The 27,536-nt window shown below is 34.6% G+C and overlaps 1 protein-coding gene across 1 annotated transcript in view; it reads right to left on the reverse strand.

Moving 5' to 3' along the window:
- Positions 1-27,536, reverse strand: part of LOC125057702 (protein O-mannosyl-transferase Tmtc3) — a 156,591-nt gene that overhangs the window by 12,462 nt on the left and 116,593 nt on the right. Inside the window, exons 3-4 of the mRNA XM_047661528.1 lie at positions 16,767-16,848; positions 8,661-8,760 (exon numbers count right to left, since the gene is read on the reverse strand). Coding sequence (XP_047517484.1) covers positions 8,661-8,760; positions 16,767-16,848 — 182 coding nt within the window. The remainder of the gene's footprint in view (positions 1-8,660; positions 8,761-16,766; positions 16,849-27,536) is intronic.

Raw genomic sequence — 27,536 nt, forward strand, 5'->3', positions numbered from 1 at the left:
TGGACTTTTTATCACCGAAACTCAATAATAAAAACAATTAAACGGGACAAAATAGTCGCGATATCATTTACAATTTTCGTTCACTATATAAAAGTACAATACAAAAAGTACACTCGAAATTATTTTCCCTACACCAATTTAAACTGTATTTGAACCGAAATTAGATATATAATTGTCTAGTTTGCAAATAATTCCGGTGCAAAGTTCTCAGAGATAGGGCTTATCGCCCACTTAACCGCAGGCTATATTGGAGAACACGACCCAAACGACACAATAAGGAGTTGCCTGTACTTTACGGTAAACGTACCGCTGGGCACATATTGTACGCTTTATAACGCATACAATACTGTTTATTCGGAAAGCTCTTACGTAATTGTTGTATAGGTGATTTAATATTATTATTTATTCAAGCAGTGTTGGCCTACAGTATTATCCATTACAACAAGCGAAAATCTGAAGGTAGTTCGTATACCAAGTCCAGCAAAAAAGGCGACAAGGCCGTACATACGCCTCCATAACTTTATTGTGCATAAAATTAGAAGCAGATTTTTTCCCAAGTAGGGATTGTATAAACACGATATACTTCACATTGAACCAGTAGTTTGAAAATTATAACTAGTCAAATTTCTTAATGTTGACAACATTAAGAAACTCACAACACTTCCTAGTCTCCGTCAGTGGACTGACCAATCATCAAACGCAAAGGCACTTCTAGTAGACATAGAAGCTTCAAAATTAGAATACAAATACTGTTTAGTGTATAAATCAAGTGTGTTATCCTTGTATGTATGTACTCTTTAATTGCTGTATTCATATCATGTGTTGGTATCATCACCGATTATTTTATTTGTATATTTAGTGTAGTTGTGTTTTCTACTCTTACTTAATAAGTAAGAACTTTTTTAACTATCTGCGAAGTAATTTAAGGAAACTTATATAATTAATTGACAAGTTTCCTTATGGAAATTTAATTAGTGCCTTGAGGGTGCCACTGTTTATGAGTATCATTAATACTCGCTCGTACGGTGAAGGAAAACATCATGAGGAATCCGTCTCAAATCCAAAAATCAATGACATGTATCAAGTAGAAGGCTGCTCCATACTTGTCTATGAAATAAAAATTATCAAAGAAACGGAAGCAATCTGAGGCCAAGTTCCAAAAAAGGTAGCGTTACACGTATTATTATTATTCCTACTAATAATGAAGCTGTTGAACTAATATGACGGCGCATTCCCAGCGCCATGTTAAGAAATACTGCAAATATTGGAACGAGATTTGACAGTTGTCAAGTCTGGCGGAGCGTCGTATTGATGGTCAGCGCGGCCATGTTGAATCGTTTGGGAGTTTTTCGAACGTCAACGGCGAGCGCACCACGTCTGCGACGAATCGCTTTTGTTCTAAATAATCTGGTGTCTTTTTGTTACAAAACTAATTGAAAGTACTTGTTTAAGAGATTTCCTAATTAATAGTAAATAGATTTTGAGTTTGGTGACCAACATTAAAATTATTAAGATATGGCTGATTCTAATAATGAAGGGCATCCGCCCATATCAGAAGTGGGATCCCATGCGCTACTGACCGTGCAAAAACAACCACCTGACTAAAATAGCGCCTTGAAGTTGTTAAGTAATATGGAAATTTTACTTACTCGGATGTTAGCGACAACGCAACCACCGGTGGCAACTGCTAACGCCCAGTATATTTCAGTGAAATTTGTAGAGTTTAATCCGGTAGACGCAGACGCGGATATAGAAGGTTGGTCTTAATTACAGAGCTTAAAGTACTGACTAAACATTTAGAGGGCGTAGATTTCTCTAGCTCTTAGCAGTGTACTGAAAGGGCGCGCAGCTTTCTTGAGCAAGTTAAATTTGTATGAGCAGACATGGGAGAATGTAAAACAAAGTTTAATGGCTAGATTTTGTAAACCAAAATTATTTCAAGACTTCTTTGATGAAATATTGCGTTTTCAAATTGGAACAAAAGAAACTGCAGCAGAGTGGCCTGCGCTTATGGAATATGATCGAAACTATACCTAAAACCCGAATGTCAAGATTTTATAACTGGATACGTCATATCGGTCTTATGTCAGAAGGATGATTTGATATGCCGTGAGCTAAACGCATATACTGTCACTATTAAACCTCAGTTGTTTAGAATCTTAAGAGGCATTTCCCTAAAGCGAAGATCGGGTGTTACTGAAATCCAAGAGCCTGATTTCAAGCGACCTAGAATTGTGGACGCAAGATTTCCTGGTAAATATCATTTTTGTGGAATCCTCGGACACCGGCAAGCGTCTTCGAGAAGATTCTTCTTGGATGACTAAGCAGCAAGATCCGTCAACTGCAACACGTGCCCCCGAGAAAACTTCTACCGTAACCTGTTATATATGCGGTCAAGTTGGACACATAGCAACAATTTGTAAAGAAAAGGAAAAAGGTGGTGGATCTACTGCAAGGTAATAGGTCAATATCTGCGAACAGTGGCTGTCGAGGGGCACCTTGAGGATGTCATCTGGTGAGTCAGTCTCCTTTCTTTTTGTTTGATAGCGGATCGTCTTGCTCGTTGATAAAAGAGAGCTATTAAACTAAGTTCCCAAGTACTGTGCGCAATGATCTTGTGTATCTTGCGGGCATTGGTGGTGATGAAATAAAATCTACGTCACAGATTTCGAGTGAGGTTAATTTTGAAAATTTTTTTAAAACTCTTGACATTTCATGTAGTACCAGACTCATGTCTTACGGACCCTGTTATAAAAGGTAGGGACATTTTAGAAAACGGTGTGAGCGTCAAAATTAATAATGATAATTTGAAGTTAATGTTTGTTAGGCCATTGTTACCCAGCCATACTTTACTCGGATAGATACGGATTTGGCAGCTGATGATAGAGATGCCCTTATTAGACTATTGGACAAATATGCTAGCAGTTTCGTATAGTGTTCCCCGTAAACGCGTGAACACAGGAGAGTTAGAAATTGATTGATAGGGGTCTACCCCATAAAAGTGTTCAACGACGCCCATATCCGTAATACTATTATACAGATGCTTACCTCCGAACCAGTTCTGATGATCTTTAACCCGGACTTACCCGTTGAATTGCATTGCGACGCTAGCTCGGAGGGATATGGGGCGATCTTAATACAGAAAAAGAAAGACCTGCCCCATGTTGTAGAATACTTTAGCCGACGAACCTCTGAAGTAGAGTCCCGCTACCACTCATACGAACTGGAAATGCTGGCAGTCGTACGAGCGGTAGAACACTTCCGGCACTATTTATACGGCCGACGTTTCAAGGTTTTCACGGACTGTAACTCATTAAAAGCATCGAAATCTAAAACTGACCTAACCCCACGTGTTCATCGCTGGTGGGCATTTTTACAAGCCTACGATTTCGATATCATATATCGCGAAGGTCGTGGCATGGAACACGCGGATTACCTTTCTAGAAATCCCCTGCCGGACCCCAATAGCTTAATTTCCGAGTCACAAGTCTCTTCAAAACCTACAATTCAGATAGTAAATTTTGTAGAATTACATCAGGGTTGGCTTTCTGTAGAACAGAAACGTGATGCAGAGGTCCAAGACTTGATCAACAAGCACAATAATAACGATTTTCCTGAAACGGTTGGTCAGACATATGACGTTAGGAATGGCATTCTTTATAGGAAGGTTGTAAGAAACAAGATTATATCATGGCTGCCAGTCGTCCCTCGCTCCCTAATATGGACTTTGATTAATCACGTTCATAACGAGTTACAACATCTGGGTGGTGACAAAACACTGGACAAACTGTACGAACAGTACTGGTTCCCTCAGATGTCCAAGTGCGTTAGAAAATTTATTGAGTCTTGCATTGTCTGCAAGGCATCAAAAGGTCCCTCAGGTGCTCAGCCTGTGCAGCTACATTCTATTCCAAAAGCTCCGGTACCGTGGCACACGATTCATATAGACTTCATCGGCAAACTAAGTGGAAAAAGTGACCGTAAGGAATATTGTTCAGTAATTATTGATGCGTTCACTAAATACGTATTATTAGAGCACACCTCATCATTAGACGCAGCTAGTGCGGTTCAAGCCGTTAAAAGTGCCGTTTGCCTTTTTGGAGCACCTAAGCGCATAATAGCTGATCAGGGCAGGTGTTACATTAGCCAGGATTTCAAGAACTTTTGTTCAGAACATAACATTAAGCTGCATTTTATAGCAACTGCCTCCAGCAAGGCAAACGGGCAAGTCGAGCGTGTGATGCGCACTTTGAAAAGTTTGCTAACGATTATCGAAAACGATCCCAATAAAGCGTGGCGTGACGAGTTAGGTAATGTGCAATTAGCGCTTAATAGTACTAGGTCTACAGTCACCAAATTTACGCCAACTGAACTCATGTTCGGTATCCGTTCTCAATCTCTAGGTATGTCGAGAATTAGGTGTTCAAGTCCAGATTCAGAACAAGAATAGCGAATTGACGTAGAGTCAGCTAGGCAAGATGCGTCAAAAGTTGTGAACGCAACCAAACCAAGTTAGATAGGAAGTTTAGGGGTCCTTATGTAATAATCGCAGTATTAGATAATGACCGTTACGAGTTAAAAAACATAACCGGTTCACATCGTACTTTCAAATACGCGCACGAGAACTTGCGTCCAGTACCTCGGGGTCATGACGGGTTAGTTGAAATATCTACTAGTTTGATGACTGAAGAAGAGGCCATGACGGCGCCGAACGATGTTGAACTCGATAATAGTCACCTCGACAGACCGAATGTTTGTGATATATATTGACTGCAGGCTCCGATACACTGTCCGCAGGATCAGACACGCTTACAGCGGAGTCTGATACCCTAAGTAACATTTCAGATCGCGAAATCTTTGAGCATGAGGTCCGAATTCACGCAGAGCAAGACAGTCCGTAACTTATAGGTATGTGTAATCTGTAAGCGCTGAAGTTTACTTAACTATGTTGGCACGATTAGTGAGATGAGTCATTGTTAACGTGGTGTGTGTGTGTGTGTGTGAAGGTGGTCGAAAGGATAATGTCGTCCGGGCCATGCAGCTGATAGCGGCTGGTCGTAGGGACACATTCATCCGGTCCAACCTTAAGTGTTCGTTGGTCGAAAGGATAATGTCGTCCGGGCCACGCAGCTGATAGCGGCTGGTCGAAGGGACACATTCATCCGGTCCAACCGTAAGTGTTCATTGGTCGAAAGGATAATGTCGTCCGGGCCACGCAGCTGATAGCGGCTGGTCGAAGGGACACATTCATCCGGTCCAATCTTAAGTGTTCATTGGTCGAAGGGACAGTGTCGTCCGGTCCATGCACGTGTGGCTGGTCGAAAGGACACACCCGTCCGGTCCAATCTTAAGTGTTAATTGGTCGAAGGGACAGTGTCGTCCGGTCCATGCACGAGTGGCTGGTCGAAAGGACACACTCGTCCGGTCCAAATTGATACTGTGAGTATGTTTGTTAGATAAAGAGTGTAATGTTTGTTAAGTGATTAGAAAAAGGTGCCGTCCGGTCCATGAGTGGTCGAAAGGACACACGCTTTTTTTATTCTGATAGTCATAGTTGTATGACAGTAGCATTACGTCTAGTAGTCATAGCTTGTCAGGTTGGGCGAGCGGGTAGATTTACTGACACCTGTCCGATTGATTGTGTCACTGTTACAGGACTGCAATCTGATGCGCCCGAGGACGGTCGAAAGTTAGTCCGGCCGTGACGGCGCATTCCCAGCGCCATGTTAAGAAATACTGCAAATATTGGAACGAGATTTGACAGTTGTCAAGTCTGGCGGAGCGTCGTATCGATGGTCAGCGCGGCCATGTTGAATCGTCTGCGACGAATCGCTTTTGTTCTAAATAATCTGGTGTCTTTTTGTTACAAAACTAATTGAAAGTACTTGTTTAAGAGATTTCCTAATTAATAGTAAATAGATTTTGAGTTTGGTGACCAACATTAAAATTATTAAGATATGGCTGATTCTAATAATGAAGGGCATCCGCCCATAAATATTTAAATCCCCCGCCTTTCCATAGTTGTTCATTCTATTACGTGTATACTTTGTGGTGTTTTTTTTCCTAAAATAAATTCTCTACCATTCTGTGGTATAACGAGTATTATAAATACATAATGTAATATATCGTATTATAATTATTTCAACTCCTATATTGAATAATAAAGTCATGAGAAGCTTTGAGCGGAAAAAACTTATGACAGAGTAAAATAACTGGTATCTTTATATTCATAGAAGCTTAAAATAAAAGGAAAACTCTAGTGCAAGAGTAAAAAAAACGTGTCGAGTACGTCGTTTTTTGAAAAAGTGGACATCGCATAATAGCCTCCTCATTAAGAGACGGTTGGAGTGGAGATCCTCAAACATTTTATAATGATACTAATATGTGCATTTTCTTACTTTGCTTAAGTTTATACATGTGGTATTCAATGTACTACTTTAAAAAAAAAAAAAAACTATAAATGATTATTTGCGTAAAACATTATAATTAATATTAATTTTATAACGTAATCGTATATTTCAATAATGTAAAATTAAAATACTTTAAATACCAATATGCACGAGACATTATGTGGTAGAATATCCGAACTTTCGATTGTATCGCCATTACATTTCTGTACCAAATTATTGCAAATATTATTATTATTATTATTATATTAAAATATACAATAATTAACATTAATAACTATATAATGTTAATCTAAGCTACCAAATAAGAAAACACTAAAGAGAGAGAGAGTAAGAGAAGCTTTTCCATGCTGTATTTCGATTTTATACGCCGAGGGATTGGATATCACTTTAATTAATTATTAAAATTGCATGAATCGTTAAATCACAGCAATTGATAAATAAACAAACAAATGAATTATTTATTTGCAAAGAAAGTGGTACATTTACAGATACCCGCACAAGCCATAAAAAATTGGCATGCAAACGTCATATTAATTTTCATAATGTTATATAATAAGAACATTAATATAATGTTATAATAATAAGTTGAGTTATTTATAATTGTTATCAAACTTATGGTGTTAATATAATAAGGGCGAGTGAACGCTATGTTCCACGTGTTTTCATTAATCTGGTTTGATTAATTATTTACTGAAATAATTGTATATCAAGTTAATAATGGCATAAATAATTGGTCAGTAATGTATAGCAAATATATAGAGACGAGACAGCGCTGAGTGATTCCCGTGTAAGTATATATAATAGGGAGTAATAAATCACGTTAAGTTTTGACTCCTGGGTATATTTCAGTATGGATAACATTCTGAAACTAAAAACTTATATCCACTAAGTTGGATTAGTTGTTTAATGTCCACTATATTCCTTGTATATTAAAATCTCTTTGAATGTATTACATTATAAGTTACTACTGAATTAGTAAAAAAAGGAAAACTTTCTTAAGTTTAGTATCATTAGCAAGATTATATTATTACTTTAAATTCTTGAGAATTTTTATGGCGTAGAAGTACCTCCGTTGAAAGTGTTTTCGGTAATATATATTTTAAATTAATAAAAGTGTAGTCGATATAATTATCTCCATAGTTTAATGGCGCCATGAATATATAATTTATTATTTAAATTATTCTAGAAATTTAGCGTCACATGTATTTTTAATTCAAATTTAATTGAAAGTTCAACGTACGATTCTCATCCCCGAAGAACCCCGGCTGTGTACCAGTGAACTTTCTGTCCGCTCGAAAGGAAATGAAAACATCGTGAGAGAACCGGCATACCACTCAAATATTCGAATTTAGAATAAACAACGTTAGAAATTGGAGGCCCAAACCGAATCTTCTAGCGCCAGTGGTTTTTTAAATAATTTTAATACATTATTGTAACTTGTTAAATACATATATAAACACAAACATAAATGTTTTCATAATAATATAAAAACTCGCCATAATATAAAAAAAGGATGGAAAACATTTCCTGCAGTAGCTATTCTTTTGTTGGAAAATAAAAATTGCATTTTAATATATTTTAAATTTGGAATGTTATATTAATCAATCGGTCGTATATGATATTTATTTAACGTATTGCGATACACACATTCAATTTATGAACATTAAATAAACCGTTTGGGGTTTTGCTAATGGGTTACCTAAACTATGTGTAGTATTAACGAATTTGAATGCAATATTTTTGTGGGTGACAGTCTAGTGAGACCTGAGGTCGTTAACCCCAGCTGTGCAGAAATGTTTTCTTTCTATAAATGCAATTACTTGCTCGTTCGGAGAAAATAAGTGGCCCGATTGTTTTTGAAATCGAACGCCTTCATACTTAGCCATAAAAATGCCGGAACATAATATTATTTAGTAGCAATCTTTTTATAGTAAAAAGCTTTTTAGTTCAATAAAAAAAAAATGAAAATTAAGGGTTGTATGTATTTTTGTATGCTGTATCATAAAAAAATAAAAACAAAAATTTTGTCTAAAAAAAGATATTTAGGGGTTTTACCCTTAACATTTAGGAGCACGAAAAATAAATGTTGTCCGATTCGCAGACCTAAATGATGCACACAAAATTTCACGAAAATAAGTTGATCCATTTCGGAGGAGTTTAATTACAAACACCTTGACCCGAGAATTATACATATTAGATGTATAATTCTCGTGTCAGGATGTCATGAATTGGATTAAACCAACTACTTACCAGTGCAACGTCTCCTACTAGCTGCCCTCGCGTAACACAACAGTGCCCCAAGAAAGAAGACAGACGACAGCATCTCAGCTCTACCGACTACACCCGTCACCTGAAAATATTAAGATCAATGATTACAGTGCTTTTTTGAAGACGATACAAGTAAAAAATGGCGCTTTTCTTTCATATTTCCTTAAACAAGGTTTATTTATAAAGTTTCAAATAGTTTTAACTAACAAAGTAACAATATATATATTCATTTAGGTATCTTATTGTACTTAATAATAAAGCCCGTTTTATTTCCAATCATCACAAAAACAAATTATATTATACAGCTTAGATTATTTTGTTTCTTTTGCTTGTTATCCTATATCCTATCCTAGCTTCCTTCAGTACCATCGATCGGAACCCCTTCACGGGTAAAGGCCTCCCCCAGCTTTTTCCAACTGACTGTCTATGGCTCTCTTTCTCCATTCGTTTCCTGCTACCGCTTCTATTTCTTCTATCGACCTTTTTTTGGGCGACCTCTTCTCCTTCTTCCTCTTGGTACTTTCCATACAGTTGTCTTTAAGGTCCACCTATTATCTGTGTATCTTGATATATGCCCCTTATTTTACTTATGAACGTCTAATACCTACAAATAAACATTTACTGCCTGTTCCCGAATCAAGGAACGTAGTTTGGACGAAATACTGGCAAGAAACTTTGGGCCACTGTTTTAAATCGACAACTATTTGAATTTATAAGATTATTGTAAGCAGCTGCAACGATTACACTTAGCTCTAAATGGAATAAGATTATATTTAAAACAAAAGTGTAGCCTCTATTCGTATGCATGGCGAAGTAGGTGCACGCACCTACCTTATAGTGAGAACAATTTTTTTCTATATGTCGCAGCCAAATATTTTAATTAGCCGTTCAATTAACAGCCTAGCCTTATTACAAAACGGCGCCGTTTAAGTAGCGGCCTGAAATATGTTCAGCCAGTTGATAAAACAGCTAGGCAAATGAATGTTGACTATTAATTTAAATTTAATTCCACTTTCTGCCATTCTTAAACTCGAAACGAAACTCTTCAAATTCTCTGGCGTCGGCAAACAACAAATTTGATAGTGTTTTCTAAAGTTTCATGAAAAACAACAAGTACAATGGAAGAGTGTAGTGACAATAATAATGTGAATTTGACTCAAGCAATTTAATTTTAAAAGAAATATTTTTTATGTCATATGTGTCATCTTTATTTCTGCCAAATAATGACTCTATCGTACGAATGGTCTAAGCATTAGCCAGCCAGTTTATTAAATGTTGTAACAAACGCTATGGCTCAATATATTTCAGGCCGCTTCTTAAACGGCTTCTTTTAGTTAAAAGGTTAAGCTGTTAATTGAACAGCTGATTAAGCTAGTTGGCTGCGACATATACATTAATTATTTTTCTCATAATGAAAAATGTCTTATAGATGTTTTCCACTCCAGCACATTGTAGAGCTTTATTACACAGCTTTTATACTTTGCTTATTATTTTAAACAAGAAAAATATTTTTAAACTCTTTAACGTAAATAGGATTAAAATATATTTTGTTTATAAACAGTACAACAGAGTGTTTTAAATGTAGCTAAATATATGTTTAATCGGACTAGTGAAAACAGAATAACATCGATATATGATGAATATTTAATGTAGAGCTTTTTGATCAACTAACCACGAATATAGCAGGTTTGCGGTTTTGTTGAAGTACTATATATAAATTTGTGATTGAGTATCGTGTGCTTGTTTGCTTAGAATTAGCCATTTAAGTAACAGTTCATTAATAATAAGTGACTTTTCTCACAAATCAAGCGTGTGCGTTTTCGATTGTGAGTGAATGCGTTTTCTTGACTGCGCTACGACTTAGGAGTAACGCAAAATTTTCAATATTTCAAACTTTTTCAACATTTGCGATAGAATAGAGAACAATAATGAAATGAAGGCATTGGTCGTAGACATTATATCAATCAAGAGTTAATAATAGACCAGTGCAGATAGCCTTTAAAATAAATAAAAAGTGAAAAAAATAATAGTAGGATGAAACCTATTGGAAAGGGAGGATAATATTATAAAAATTAAAGGAAAAATAATTTACGGGCGATCTGAGGTCGGGAAGGGAAGGGGGGGAGGTTTAAGGGTAAAAAACGGTTTATCTCGATTTCCGGCAAAACTAAAAGTCCTATCGAAGAAAGTTAAATGGCAAAGTTGTAGGTAATAAAAAGATCTAAAACTTTTGTATTCACACATTTTTCACATAACCTCAAAATTTATGTGAAAAATTCAAAAAACCAAGTTTTTGGTTTTTTATTTTTTACAAAAATTTATTTTTTCAAACGAAATTTGGTAAAAACTTACCTTTCTATGTCCCAAACACGCTGTAATTTATTTGACTAAAAATATTTATTTTTTCACCTTATTTTGAATTAATTAAAAAAAAACACCCTAATTTTCAATCGAAAATTCACCCGTCAAAATATCAGCTTTTTTCAAAAAGTTGGTGTGCTTTCAGTTCGTTTAAATCTCTACTTTCCTATGGTAAAAATATATATATATATATATTACCATAGTAAATCTTCTAAGAAACTGCAAAAAATCGTATGCAGTAACGCCCAGACCCGTCATCCCCTTTTGGCGAACGCTTCTTTGCATGTAGGGGTTCTTTATAATACAATTCCCAATCTATGGATACTGAGATAGTCAAACTTTCCAGATACAAACTCACATAAAAATTACGCTTGCTGAATGTGATTCCGAACCTACAGAGGCTTTACTACGTATCTAGGCATGACGCTGATGTATCAGAAACTAACTCAGACACAGCGCACGCTTATAACAACTCTTAGATACACTCTCAAATATATGCGCACACACACACATACTTGATGGCTTTGTAGACATATTCGCACCGAATGACGTTACGCTTTACATCAATAAAGCGTAACGTCATTTGTGTGTAAAGCTACTATCATTTTAAAATCTATTGTTGTAAAATGGTATAAAATTGCGACGTTAATTAAGACTTTCAATAACACAAAGAAATTGTGTTCAGTCAAAGGCTTGTTAATAAAAAGCAAAGTGCAATGTTCCTTGTTAGAAATTATCGAGAGAAAATATTGAAAGCGCAGTCTGGGAAAATGGAGGTGACCGCTTAATAGCGAAAAGCTCCGGTCCCTCTGTTAGCGACGTGGACAAAATAAAAGCAAAAATTTAAACTTATACAAAATATGCATAATAGAGCTTAGTGTTTGAGTATGTTAATTTAATTTAAGACTATTTTTTCTTTAATACATTTTTTCATTCATTTATTTATACGTTCTAAAATGTGATTGTGTATGCCTAAAAAATACAAGAAAATATGACACAAATTTAACACACATACATTTCATTAGAACATAAGCAAAAGCTTTCAATATCACATATATATTATGGTTAACATTAATGATCTATGACTTAAGAAAGAAAAAAACTTTACTACACATAGTAAAAAAGAAAGTATAGTAAAAAGAGAAAGTGCACTAGCCCCCACTAAGATTCCCTGTGTAGTGGGCAGCTAGTCTCTTTCATTTGACATATTATTTATTTTAGGTAATTGACTTCATACATTGTACATAACACTTAAAATTTAATAATTAAACTATTGTTGCACAAGAAGAATACTATCAGATTCAGCAAGGGACAGGTTAAGAAGCTGCTTGTTAGTGAACATATAATATATGTACCTATATATAATCGATAGTGAAAATTTCGCTTTTAAGAAAGTGGTTAAATATGCTATATCTACTAAATTCTCAGCTCTTATGTATATCTAAAATTTAAATTATTAATTGATTAAATCACCAAATTGTATTACACTGATTTTTATTTATTAACATTTGTGTGAGAACAAAACATAAAATATTTGTGACTACGTAAATACTATGTTTCTGAATACGGGTTTATACGCCCCTTGCTTTCATTACGCCTAGTCGCATTCTTGCTTATATTACGCCTAGGCTTTGTAACGTGCAATTCATAAGTTAGATTTCAATAAGTATAACTATACATTTATTGGCACGATAAAGCCTAAACATTTATTCTCTCAAAGTGTAGCGCCGTCTAAAGCCAGCGTGAAATAGCAAACATAGTTAGTGCCCGAAGTGCTGTCAGGTCGCCCGAGGCTGTCCCACGACTTCATTACAAACAGTTTTACTTGGAAACAAGTTACACATCACTAAGGAGTTTAACACTAACGTCAACGTTAGATAGGTTTTCTTTTATTAGCTTAGAGTTTATTGGAAATTGATCGAATTTCTATGTTCACTGTTTGTGTTTCTTCATAGCTATATGATTGTTATATGATTAACTATATGATTGTCCTGAAGGCATTTTTTTGTTTCAAGGATCAAAGACAACTAAGTAAGAATGTTATAGAGCTACAAATGATACTTTATTTTGTCTTTGTTATCTGTTATTACTAGCCCATTAGAAATAAGAAATTACAAATCTGCTACTGAAGCCAAAAAAGCCAGCCTACAAACCCTTGACAATAGACTGGCGACACCCTTGACATTTGGTAATAAGAGGGTATTGTTTAGTACGAGAACGATAATTTTATTTAAGACTATTTTTTCTTTCAAGATCATATATGTTATGGTTAACAAAAACTCTATTGAACTCTACGAATAATATACGAATAATTTATTCATGTAGGTAACACAATGTACACTTATAAACGTCAATAAAGAAATACATATTCAAAGCTTCTAGTATTACATTTACTGCCAGTTTTTAAATCAAGTGCGAAGAACGGACGAGAACTGGCAATAAAATCTCCGCAACTCTATTAATCGCCAAGATTTTTGTTTTACAAAATATTTGTAAGGAGCAACCATTACACTATGTTCCACATGAAATCTTAAAGTAATTAGTAATAAAAAACCTAAGTTTTTTCCTCTATCAGCAGTAGGCATGGTAAAATAGGAGCACGCACTTACATTCTCGTTGGAACAACACGCAAATTCATAGTCGAAATAATTAACAACACGAACAATATACGAATTCAAGTCCGACCAGTCACCAAAAGTAGCACCCATTCACGAGTATGACGCATGGTCAGCTATCGGCCCAACCGCCATATTTTAGGGAGACAACCCGACGCATGACTATGACTTAAGAAAGAAAAAAACTATGTTACATCCTGCATTAAAAGAGAAAACGACATTATTAGTGTCGTGGGCAGTTAGTCTCTTCCATTTGACATTAATTATTTTAGGTACTTCACTTAATAAATGTTACATAACACTTACAATTTTATTACATTGAATTAGAAATATGAAATCACCAATCTCCTTCTAGAGTTAAATCCAGCCTTCAATAGCCTTACGTCAATGTGAAAATAAGACAGTTTAGTCTTTTTCGCTTTATTCCATTATTTCTTATACAATAAGGCGAATAGTAATAGTATCCTAATCTATCCAACGTGTATTGATGAAGCCAGCTAAAAGCGAAGAATCGCTGACGCCCTCGGATTAAGCTTATCTAATTATGTCACCTGAGGATCATAGATTTAATAGAATAGATCAATTTATAATTACTATTTATCCAGATTAATCCGTATTTACCTACATATTTGTTGAGCGTGGCCTATTTTACAGTTTATTAAGTACATACCGTTTGACAAGGGCGTGATTCCTTTAGAGAATTGAAGAAACATTTTTGTTATTAATTTGTCAAAATAATTAAAAAATAATAAAAAGAAAATTAAAAAGTTTGGTCCTTGTGGCAGTGTACCTTTAACACTGGCAGTATTTTCTTGCTGTATTGCGATACTTATTCGTTGAGCGAGGCAGGAGGCTCATCTGATGTAAAGTGATACCGCCGCCCATGGACGCTCACACTGCCAAAAGGCTCGTAAGTGCGTTGCAGGCCTTTCAAGAATTGGTACGCACTTTTCTTGAAGGACCCTAAGTCGAATTGGTTCGGAAATACTTCAGTGGGCAGCTAGTTCCATGGTAGTGGTGGGCGGCAAAAACTGCCTTAAAAAACGCTCAGTTGTGGAACGGCGGACGTCGAGGTGTGACGGATGGTATATTGTATATTGCCTTGACGTCCGATATCACCAATTCCGTATAATAGAATGGTATTATACTTCTAATTACTACAGTAGGGATCGCCACCCCTAATCGAAGGAGTTCCGTCATAAATGGTCCAATTAATTAGAAATGTGGGTATCAATAGCCACAAGTCACAGGACAGAGAGTTTATATATAAACTAATTACTTATAGAGATTAGAAATAACATAGCATATGCATAGAGGTTTAATTGTCCGTTGAGTGAACTGACTAAAGGTCTGCTTGCTGCTGTATGTACTCGTATTGCTTTGTATGTGATATAAATGCAAATAGTATTGGAGTATTGGTTGCTTATTTTATTAAGAATATATAATCCTTTATGTTCTACTGTTTTAACGTTATCTCTAAGGTGAATGAATTATGACACAGAGCTACTTTAATTATATTTTTTTTTTTGGTTGAGTAATTTAGGTACTTTTTAATTAATAGAACACAAAAAAGGGTGCGTGTACTTATGTACGCGCGTAAGAAGTTATACTTCTTTGGCATTATTAAAAATAGTTTTTGATGGCATGCAAATAATTAATTAGAATTAAATAATCAAAGAATGGAAAAGGAGTCATTATAGTCGAAAAAGTTCAGTTTACATTTCATTGTGTTAATTTTGTGTCACGGTGCGCGCGCATCGTAAAATTTCACTCTCATCAATTTTTCATAACGCGCCTAAAGAAGTATAACTTGAAAAATAATAACTGACCTTAAAATATAACAACTAAAATATATTATTAAAAAGACTCCCTTTAGGCAAGGTTCCGAACATACTGGCAGCGTTCCCGTAGTTCGTACTTGCGACGAGCCCTTTAGTTTTCCATATTCAAAAAATTTTAATATGACATTCTGGTTCCGAGAATATTCAATAGGTCGACATCGCTTATATTATTTATAGGTAACAGACGTGACAATTAGTTTCAAAAACTCATAAATAAGTCCAGCGTCGCAACCCCATTTTCGTAATTTTATGTAAGTTATAAGCTCTTTTTTAAAGGATTAAAGACTCTTGACACATAGATTCAAACAGTGTTTTATTTATTTGGTCAGCCCTCCAACAATCGCCACCGAACTTAACTCGTGTCGGCACGAGAATTTTATACACATATGTGTTAAAAATGAAATGTTGTCAATTAAAAAGTAAACATTTGCAATCCAGTTATACCCGGCTATCACTCAGTTTAAACAGCCATCGGCTGTGACAAACGACAAAATGTAAATGTCAGACAAAATTGGAAGTGAGTTAAATAGACCCTGAGGGTCGCATGTGGTTTTAAATTTTGGTTAGTTTACATAACCATGTCAATTGGTTTGTTTAATGGTAATAGTTAAAAATGAATAAATAGAAAATTAAAACAAATTTAAAAAGTGGCTGTGTATCTTAAATGTTGCCAACATTTCCTTTTGCGATTGTTATTCGTTTAGGAAAGCACCAGCTCTGGGGTCAACGGTACTATCTAACTCCACTAAAATCTTTAATTAGCGCCTGTGCACTTGAACCCCACGGCCCAAGAGTATCTTTTACCTTTTACTAGAAACTACGGTGGCGTTTCTTCCCAGTTCTTCTCGTCCAACCCTAGATTTGAGAAAAAGCGGGAAACGATGTATTTTTGAAGTTCATAAGTACATTGTATTTCCTATATGAATTATTACATACTGAGTGCGGCTTTGCTTGCTCATATTGCAGAGGTGGCATTTACAAAAACCTTATATTTATTGAATACATTTCTTTATTTAAGATGTTATACGCAAATTTATGATATAATAGGCGTTTCAACTACAGAAACTGTTTTTTTTTAAGTTAAGCATTGTGAATTCTAATGCATTAAAATTATAATATAATATTGTTTATAAGAATTAGGTTATGTTAATGAGACTTTGCTTGCTTAAATGTCTAAGCTTTTCAACGTATTAAAAAAAATTACAAGGAGACCAGAGGAGGCAATGGTCCCAGGTGTTTTGAAACATTAGTAAACAATCTTAGCAACTTACAGCTTCAGTGTGTATTGGGTGCACAGCGAACAAGATGGCCGCCACGAAACTTGCGAATTCTGGCAGAAACATTGCGCATACTCTGAAACAAAGGGGATTTTCATTAGAACTAGGTCATTGCTCTAATTATAGTTTGCTGAAGCCTTGTATTTAATTAGGCGTATTAAAACAAAAACATAGAAATTAAAAAATATGTGCACTAAATTCATATTTATAAAAAGATTTTTAACGTCTTTATATAAGTATGAAATATTAGGGGTTCGGTTATAATACATAATTTTGAAAGAAATAATTTACATAAACCAAAATCAACAAATTTATAATGCGGAGTTACATACAATATTCAAACACTATATATATGTATTTAAATTTAATTTAGACTAATAAATAGAATATTGTATTGATTATTAATACCCGAGGACAGAAGCCACTCAAACTTCACTGAACAACCCGTTGAATTGTTAAACTAGGTTGTCTTAATAAAAAAATTATATATTAAGTATAATTTTAGCTTAAACTTATTATTAATTTTTTATGTAGCACACCTTACACGGATTCTCTCTTATATTGGTGTCTGGAAATATAATTGTCGTAATTAGTATACAAATTATTTCGTTATAGTAAGTTAAAGGTACTAAATAAATTTTACTAAAGGATAATAGAACGTGTGACAAACTAGCTTACTGCCTTACCGGGTCTTTTAAGAATCAGTGTCTTTTTCTGAAGACGAATTATTAAATTTTAAGTTCCATAGTTCGCATTGTTCCCTTTAAATATTCAATCGGCCTATTTGAATGCACTGCATAGAGAAGGAGCGGTTAGGTCAAAGTCATTTTAGATCGTTAAGCCGACGTCCGGTGCCTCTAATCTTACTACCTAAGCACCTTACACGAATGCAATATGCATGTCTTTGTCTATTTTATGTACGGCACCTGTTACTGTTCGATGAAATAGAATTGGCATACAATATTCATGGTGTCAAGGCGTACGATATTTATAAGGAATCGATTTATATGAGCGAAGGGTTACTATGTTGTTGACTTATAATTTTTCACATGTGAGGCCTATACAGACATTTTATATTCTAGAATGTTATTTGCCCCGGTAGGGAAGAAGCTTGGACTTTGAAGGAGGCAACCATTAAGAAACTTGACGCCTTTGAAATGTGGTGTTACCGAAGAATGCTGAGGATAAGCTGGGTCCATAGAGTCACGAACGATGAAGTTCTACGGCGCGTCAAACGATCCCGAGAACTCACGTTGAACATTAAAAAGAAGAAGATAAGTTACTTAGGACATGTGTTTCGACACGAACGGTACCGACTTCTTCAAGTAATCATGATGGGCAAGGTCGAGGGGAAAAGACGCGCTGGCAGAAGGAGGAAGTCGTGGCTCCGCAATATTAGAGAATGGACGGGTGTGGCCAGCGTAGAACAGCTGATGCGCTTGGCGAAAAATAAGAAGGAGTATGACGAGCTGACCGCCAACCTCCAGTAGTGGAGAGGCACTACAAGAAGAAGAAGGGAAGAAGAAGGAAGATTAATTTTTACCCCATAAAATGTGAATCGAATTAATGAGCTACTCAATTCAGACGTGCGTACTTGAAAAGTTTTCTCACCTTGAGTAACAGAGAGGAAGTCTGTGAAGAATGTAATGGTAACTTGTTCAAATCGTCTTCCATACTATATATTTAAAATGTGTGTGACAAATGATAAGATTTTCCTTCCCTCTTTAACAAATAAATACGGTATGTTTAGAACAACGAATTAACCTCAAAATCGTATATAAACATTGACTAAAAGCCTCGTGTGTTATTATAACAAAGCGTTTGAAAGGCAATTTGAAAGTTTTGTGGTTTTCGTCAATGTTCACGATACCCGAGTGCTTTCATTTCAAATAAATACTTTTAATGTATTTATTAGTTCTTGGTTTGACCCAGTTCATAACTTGTTATCATGTAAAAAGAGATTAAAAGTAATTGGGAACTTTCTATTTACATAAATTGTTAGTTTATGAGAAATTGTACATGGTTATACATTTATAACTATCCAAGAGCTCGTATGGTATGAAAGACAATTTAATATGTACATACGGAATTAGTTTTTGAAGTGAAACTTTTTTAGGCGCATGAGGGTAAAATTTTTACGGATGAACCGCAATAATAATAATATTAGAGAGAGAGAGCGATTGTGACCGATTGAGAGAGATTGAGAAGAAGTTACCGTATAGAAATTCTATTTTTAAAATTAAAATTTCGCAACGAGAATTTATGAAATATTAGTATTTTATATTTTATGACAAATAATTTATTGAAATCTCAAATGACGAATTGTTAATTAAAACGTGTTTTTATTATCGAAATTAAATTTATAATTCATTTGATTTAAAACGTTTACATTGATTTTCTTAACCGTACTAGCGTGACTTAAATGCGCAAATAATAATGTCCATTGGGGTACAGCCGGGGAACAAACCTTCGACCTTGATGCAAGGAACGAAGAACGTATCAAATAGCAACTTCTTGTGTCTTTATCCTTATGTGTATCATTTTTGTTTAGCTTATAAGCTCACCCAAAACATGCCACTTTAAATTAAAAAAAAAAAAACTACGACCTTAGGAATGGGAGTACCCACTACTAATATAAAGACAAAACAGATAACAAAAGCAGAAAATTCGTGGTAAATATATCACAAAGTATTGATTGGAATTCTGGGAAGGTGTGATACATACTTACCTTAATAACAATACAAAAAATAGTACAAAAAACTATTGCTTTACAAGCGGAAACGACAGACTGACTTGTATACAAAATTTCATACTTAAAAAACAGCTAATTGTAAATAAACTGAACTATTCTCGAATTCATTTAAACGCTCATCAAAATCGGTCCACCCATTTATTGCATTACTGCTTTGCCCGGAAAGATTGTCATGGTCCTGGCATTGTTATAATAATATCGGCACGATAAACTTCAAAACTTCTAATGGTCAAATTTTCAATTATGCTTAACCTTGATGTTGGTTATTTCGACTTTGTGTTTGCGTGTTGTTCCCACGAGAATGTAAGTGCGTGCTCCTAATTCACCATGCCTCGTGCTGATAGAGGACAAATCTTTGTTTTTAATTTATGTTATTATTATTAATAACTTAAAATGTCACATGGGACATGGTGTAATGGTTGCAGAGTGGCGGAGAGTTTATTGCCAGTTCTTCTCTCCCCTTCTACGCCCTTGATTTGAGAACTGGCAGTAAATGTAAAATTAGAAGCATTAATATGTATTTCTTTGCTGACAAGTCATAAGTGTATATTATGTTACTTATGTGATTAAATGATTTTTTTACTTTACTTTTACATACGTTTAGCTGTCAGTTACGTCTTGTTATACCATTTTTAACAACAGAACAGGATCCTTTGTCCGTCTCCTAGTTATAAGCTACCTCCCTACCAATTTTCAGCTAAATCGGTTCATCTGTTCTTGAGTTATAAATAGTGTAACTAACACGACTTTCTTGTATTTATATAAGATTCCAAATTCTAGATACAAAACTGTCCTTCTTCCCATGAGAGCTCCTGAATAGTATAAACATAACTGTATAAACATGTACAATTTTTCCATAAACTAACAATTTCTGTAAATGGAAATGGTTCCCAACTTTTAATCTTTAAATGTATAAGCTCAAGATTATAATTTGAATTTCGAATGCTTTACATGTCCTAGATAAGCAAAATCAGATCTAAAGTTCGATGTGACAATAAACGTGCAACTTTGTTGACACCTCAGCGCAGGTCCAACACTATCTAATTGAGTCCGTGCACCAACTTCGGTCGGAATTAAGGTTCTCGTTAGTGACTTTTTGTGTTACTGCCAGAATCTCTATCGGAGTTTGCGAAACATTTATACGTCCTCGTAGTTTTCGAGCTTGTATGTAATGAGTTCCTCGATTGGATGCGATACTGGTGTGGGTTTAGTGAAACTTTTGAATGCTCATTGTTTTTATTTGATGGAGTTTGGGTGTTATTAAGGGAAGTTTTTTCGTTTTTATACTGATGGAGGGATTCTCATTTAATTTGTGTTTGTTCGTAGTAAAGTAGTCTGGTCTTCACCAGGGATTCCAATTGGACAAATTTTTAAAAGGCCGGCAACGCACTCGCGAGTAAAAATACAAACTTTTACTACAAAAAAAAACTCTAAATACATCTAGAGTGTCCATGGGCGGCGGACTTACTTAACTATCAGGTGAGCCTCCTGCCCGTTTGCCCCTTGTTCTATAAAAGAAAATACATCCGAATATTTTAGATCTATTTATATTTTACAATGTGAAAAGTTTCACGTTTCAGTGTTTCTATATTCCCAGAAACTTGCATGAAATATTTTATTTGCGAAGTTTCCACTCATACTTTAATATTTTTCGTTTTCACGTGTAACGAAGTATGCTTGCCATCTTTCTCTTTGAACCTGTCTCCAGAATCTTCGTTGCCATGCCAACCATATATCGTGATTAATGAGGAGTGAAACGGTGCGCAACCTCTCTCTTTGGTGCCACTAAAATGAAAGAATACTCGAGTACACTTACAACATACGTCTCATGTTTTTCGTAAGATATTCTGCCTCAATATTAATATGATTATATTCAAATTAATTCTATTTTGGGAGTAGGCGCTTTGTTGTTGCTGTGATTAATTTATTCTCGTATTCGTCCTCTCTTTTACCGTGTTTTATATATGTTTTGAAGTCGTTAATTTAATCACTGCGCTGTCAATTTACAAATATGATAATTATAAGCTTTTTTTTATTATTTAAAACTGAAGTCTGTTTCACAAAGCATTCATAAGAAACAAAGAATTATATTATAATTTATATGAACATTAATGAGTAATTAACATGAAATCATTTACTTACCATTATATCGGGATCTTTCAAATTTAAACAACTGGAGTAGTTTTACGTAGCAATGATTCGATGCTGCTACGAGGTTTTTGTCTACGAAACGTAGGCTATCGTCTCAAAAGCTTCGTAGCAGCATAATCTATTCTCTTCGTAGCAAGTATGGGCTTATTTTGCTCTTCAGACTACCAAAGTACTCTCTATACTATAATATGCTTTGCAATATAATACTAACTTCGCCTAAGTAGATTTCGTGTGCTTGGCAAGATTTGTGGCCTCTTATTTACATTAACCTTTTTGACACTATGGTTGGATTTAAAATCGTACAGTCGTTTTTGAGTTTATGGTATTTATACAGACAGATATACACGGCCTGGAGACATATAATATATATGTTAACGTAAAATTGTAAACACCGTTAGATTGTAATCTATCTCGCGAGATTATAAACTGTCGAAAGATTGTGAACCTCAGCTTACTGCTTACAATTTAACGTATTATTATTCGGTAGATTGTACTACACTAACTTAGTTATCATTCAAACTTCTTTGGTCAATTACAGATTAATTTTACTTTCCAACAATTTCATATAACTACCGAATAATAATACGTTAAATTGTAAGCAGTAAGCCGAGGTTCACAATCTTTCGACAGTTTATAATCTCGCGAGATAGATTACAATCTAACGGTGTTTACAATTTTACGGTGACATATATAAGGATTGGTTAGGCAGGTCTTTCAGGAGCTATATATAAACTAATATATGTACCAATCAGGTTATGATTACCGTGTTTATATGTTAACTAACAGTGCAATTATTCCGTTCTACGTAATAGATTATATATCGCAAGCGATCTATTTGACCACAACTAATCAATCACGTCGATGCGCCCCCTATGTCAATCCTAGCGGATATGTTAATAATGCGACATAGTACTATTGAAATATATATTTTTTAATTATTGTACTTCAAAACGTACTATATAATATATTATTATAGATTATAGATAGTATTATAGATAGATTAGTATGTTCTTAGGATTATGATTTTGATAAATGTTGTAATTTCACCTTTACCCTACGGTTTAATCTTAAAAATGTGAATTGCTTAGTGATATTCGTAGAGTCGACTCCCGACTTTTTTTTTAATTTTTAGGTATGAGGTTGAACACCCTTCTGTGACTGACACATGTCGGTGATTTTTGAGTCTAAGGCAGTGTTTCCTAACTTTTTTTGTGCCATGTCCCACCTAAGCCTTTCTCAAATTCTTATATCCCCTAAACTCATGCATAATTTTTAATATTCATTGATAGTTGTCATAAAGATATTAAGAGAAAATTGTTAACAAAACACAGTAAGTAAATTTTGAAAACATAATAAATAATTTTAATAAATTTTCGAATAGTCCCTGTGGCGCGTGGGTACCACGTTGGGAAACACTAGTCTTAGACAATTTTTCTCTTAATGACTTCATATGAGCGAGTGTTAATTAATTAATTTGCGTGAATAGAAATAAATTAAGGCCAAATCAAGCTCCCTGCTACTTAGATTATTGACAAAAAAATTTTTACGTCGTCATTTTTTTCGCTTCATAGCAGTCATAACATTTGGAATAACGATAATCTTTCGTTTAGTTTCTTTATGAAATCATAATACATTTCACTATTGCTCAATTATTCTTTACACATTCCATTATTTTATTCCGAAAATGATTAACAGAAAGCTTTTATTTAGGTAATACAACTTGCGTAACATAATTAATTATTGTATGTAGCGGGACAAAGGGTCGGAATTAAGGGCATTTATGACGTCTGCGGCGTGTTTCAAGCAATGAAAAACTAATTCAACGTAGTTAAAACTCCCTAGATGGCCGTCAAGCCAGAGGAAAATAGCCCTTATTTCAATTCCGTAAATATTAAATTTACGTGTCAGCTTTTGTCAGGGTTGCTAACACTCTCGTTACATATGTTTATTCAATGTCAGTTGTCAGGTGAAATCCCGATTTCATATCAAAATAATCACTAATAAGAGTATGTTAGTGTGAGTATAATATGACTTTTATATCCAAGTTTTTTTATATGCCCTAACTTATTAAATATTAATTTTAAAAAAATCGTCACACACATCTTATGTCAACATTTACCTTAGGCCTTTTTTAATTATACAATAATTCAGCTATTTGTAAGCATTAAAAGCCAGACACACGCTATCAATCGGCGTTCATGCGTCGGGTTGTCTCTCTCCCTAAAATATGGCGAGGGGGACGATGGCTGGCCATGCGTCATACTCGTGAACGGGTGCTACTTGTGGTGACTGGTCGTACTTAAATTCGTGTATGCGGTGATGTTAGTTATTTTTACTATGTATATTTTGTGTATTGTTCCCACGAGAATGTAAGTGCGTGCTCCTATTTCACCATGCCTCCTGCTGATAGAGGACAAATCTTTGTTTTTAATTAATTTTATTATTATTTATTACTTAAGATGTCATGTGGAACATGGTGTAATGGTTGCAGCTTCTTACAAACGTGTAAAACAAAAAAACTTGGCGATTAAAAAGAGTGGCGGAGAGTTTATTGCCAGTTCTTCTCTTCCGTTCTACGCCCTTGATTTGAGAACTGGCAGTAAATGTATAATAAGAAGAATTTAATGTATATTTCTTTTTTGACGTCCATAAGTGTACATAGTGTTACCTATATGAATAAATGAGTTTTGAATTTTGACTTTTTTGAGAATTCTCAGATTCTAATTTGCTGTTTTCCTTCAATTAATGGCGAGTATAAATATTTGTACACAAAACCTCTGAGTTAAAGTTGAGGCCGAGCTAATTGACTCAACAGGGGAAATTTAAAAAAAAATTTGTATTCGCTTGTGACAACCCTACGGTTTAACTGTAACTGCAACGCGCGGTTTCACAGATTTTTTTTCGGTTCATTAAGTCTCGAATGATCCACCGCTCCTCTTGTTTTGGGTAACAAATTTCCTTATTTGCGCAATCCGAGGGACGGATTTATTTTAAAAAGATAATTTTTGTATAATTTACATTTTTAAGATGCTCTTTTCGTTACTGAACGGAAATGAAAAATCCTTTCAAGTGTAATAATTTTTGAGTGTTGTTAAAAAGGTTTGGAGTTGCCTTTTTTAACAGATTTAGAGAAAATATCAATGTCAAGTAATGATGAATTAGCTTGTAAATTTTCACATCGAATAGATGTTACAAGTTTGATATATTCAAACTCGTGATTCACAGCAGGTAGACTAGTTTCATTGATATTTTTAAGGCAAAAGTATTAGGAAATCGGTGTCTATAATACAACAATGATTGTTCTGCCAAGTATGGTCCATTACGTGAGGCTCAGAGGGGAGAGGAGGGGAGAGGTTACACCACCTGATCGCCACCTCCCCCCTTTAGTAAGATATAAGGGGGGAGGTGTCTATTTAATTTCGCCAAACGCACGAATTAAATGTTGCACAAAGTCTTGCTAATCCGTGGTCCGAACATAAATACAAGTCATTTTGGGGGGGGGGGGGTGTTATTTTAGCCTTAAACGTCACCACCAAGGAGGAGGGGGGGTTAAAAATGCTAAATTACATCAAGTGATTAATGGACGCCACTAAGCTGGGTTCACTCTGAAGAAGGCAAGGCCACTCAATTTAAGTGGTCAAGTCGAATCGTGAGTGAGTTTGACTGAGACTGTTGAATAATCACAATTAATCGAAATGGGTCGTCTTTTGTTTTACATAATTACCTGGCACTTTGGCATTGGTATCTTACTAGAACAATGTACTAAAAGTCTTCTATACGTAACTACGGCTCGCCTATCTGCTTCTTTGAATGGTCCAGTAAATAGGCTATCTCGCTCTAACAACTTGATTACTAACATCGATGAAAATATTGATGTGTTTTACAACGTAACCGTAACCTTGTTTATCATGCTCTTAAGGAGGTTTAAGTTTTTAATTTTTAGTTTTTATTTTGTGTTTGTTTGTTTTAGTTTTTCCTTTGATATATTACTTATGTTCTAATCTAGATGTGTATGTGTGTTAAATTTGTGATGTAATATTTTCTTGTATTATTTTAGGCATACACATTGTTTTAGTACGTATAAATAAATAAATAAATGGCTAAATGGCATGTGTCTCCGGTGATAGAAATTTTTATGTGCGCTTAAAACGAAAAGCTTGCAGTTATGAGGAAAGTTCTACAGGAGGGTGACCACCTATTGTTTATAAACAAAATAAAAATCAAAGAAATATGTAAATCTTATACTTTACCCAAACAACGAAGCGAGACTTTTAAATGTGAAAAAATTCATCACATACAACTCGTATTCTATAAAGTTAGTGAAACGAAAGAAAATAAATTTAAAACTCTTAAGAATGGAGGATAAATGGAGCAGATTAGATTCATATTATATTTTCAATAGGCAAACGGGATCACGAATTTAAAAGAAGCTTAGGAGTTTATGAAGCACTCGTCGTCACATCGATTGTTTGAGAAAAGGTTTTATTTGGACGAGTATCATATATATGCGAAAACGTATCAATAAACCATAATATACATACACTTCATCCGCGTAAAATACAAGTAATGCACTCAACTATGCTAAACTATTTTAATGAAGATCTTAAAATTCTAATAACTTTAATACTTAGCCAGATTTTAATGGATCAAAGTTTTTTGTTGCGTAAAACTAATACCATTTTGAGTAGTTTTAAGGAGCAGGTAGAGAAAAACTTTAAATTCTTTAATTAATCTCTTTAAGAATCCCTCCCCCGTATGCGATAAGATGGTTTTTGGTTCCATGTGGTTCGTATGAACATGCATTATCTGCTAATTCGCCAATGGGTTTTGGCTAACTACAATTTATGAAGATTTAAACATTTTCCACCCTACTAAAGGAAGGAAATATTTTAAGAGGCGGAAATACTGACTTTTTTAAAATATTAAGTTGTAGTTTGTTTAATGTCTATTTTTAAAAATCTATTAATGTACTAATGTTTCACTTAATTGACTTATGTTTTGTTTCGTATATTTTATTTAAGTATGTAATCTGTTTTGGCTTTGTATATTGTCTAAGTTTCTTTTTTAATATAGCTGTAAGATTACTTATAAAAAAAAAAAAAAACGTTTTTAGCCTCTTTTGTTTTCTGATCTTTCACACTCCTTTGGATATTTCGTACAAATATTCATACACAAGGGACTATGTACATGATATAGTTTATATATCAGCAAATATATATAAGTCTGAAATAGATAACAAATTCAACACGATACGGAAACTAACATCGCAGTAATAATGTTTACTTCGTATAAACCGTTAAAATACGAAACGGTTAACCGTTGACCGCACAATTTTGCATATCTAACTAGAAAAGGTTTTCCTTTGTTTACATTTCCTACAATTTCTTTTGTATTGTTAGAAATAGTCGAGCAAAATCTGTTTCGACCAACGTGACCGAAGGAAGATAGTTAATGACAAAGAGCAGATAGTCAACTATTTTTAACCGACTTAAAAGAAGTATTATAGCAGATGATTTTACTTTAGTAGTAGTCTGACTTCCGTAGTTTTTAAATATAGTTAGATCGATAGGTAGGAAAATAGTTTTATAATTTGCTTTTGAACCATGATAAGCAGGGTCGGTAAAATATGTTTTTTATACATGTTGGTAAACAAGACACCTTAATCCAGATGGGACGCGAGTGCGTTGCCGGCCTTTTAAAGTTTTTTTTAGCGCGTGACTGTGTGACGCTGTTGGTCGTTCTAATATCCCGGCTGTGTATCAATGATCTATGTATATGCGCAATTAGTCAGGATCTCCTACCGTGGAGGTAATACCGTGGAATAATAACATATAAATTAATATATAATAACATTGCGAAAA

This window comes from Pieris napi, chromosome 17 (assembly GCF_905475465.1).
Source record: "Pieris napi chromosome 17, ilPieNapi1.2, whole genome shotgun sequence".
Classification (NCBI taxonomy): Eukaryota; Metazoa; Arthropoda; class Insecta; order Lepidoptera; family Pieridae; genus Pieris; species Pieris napi.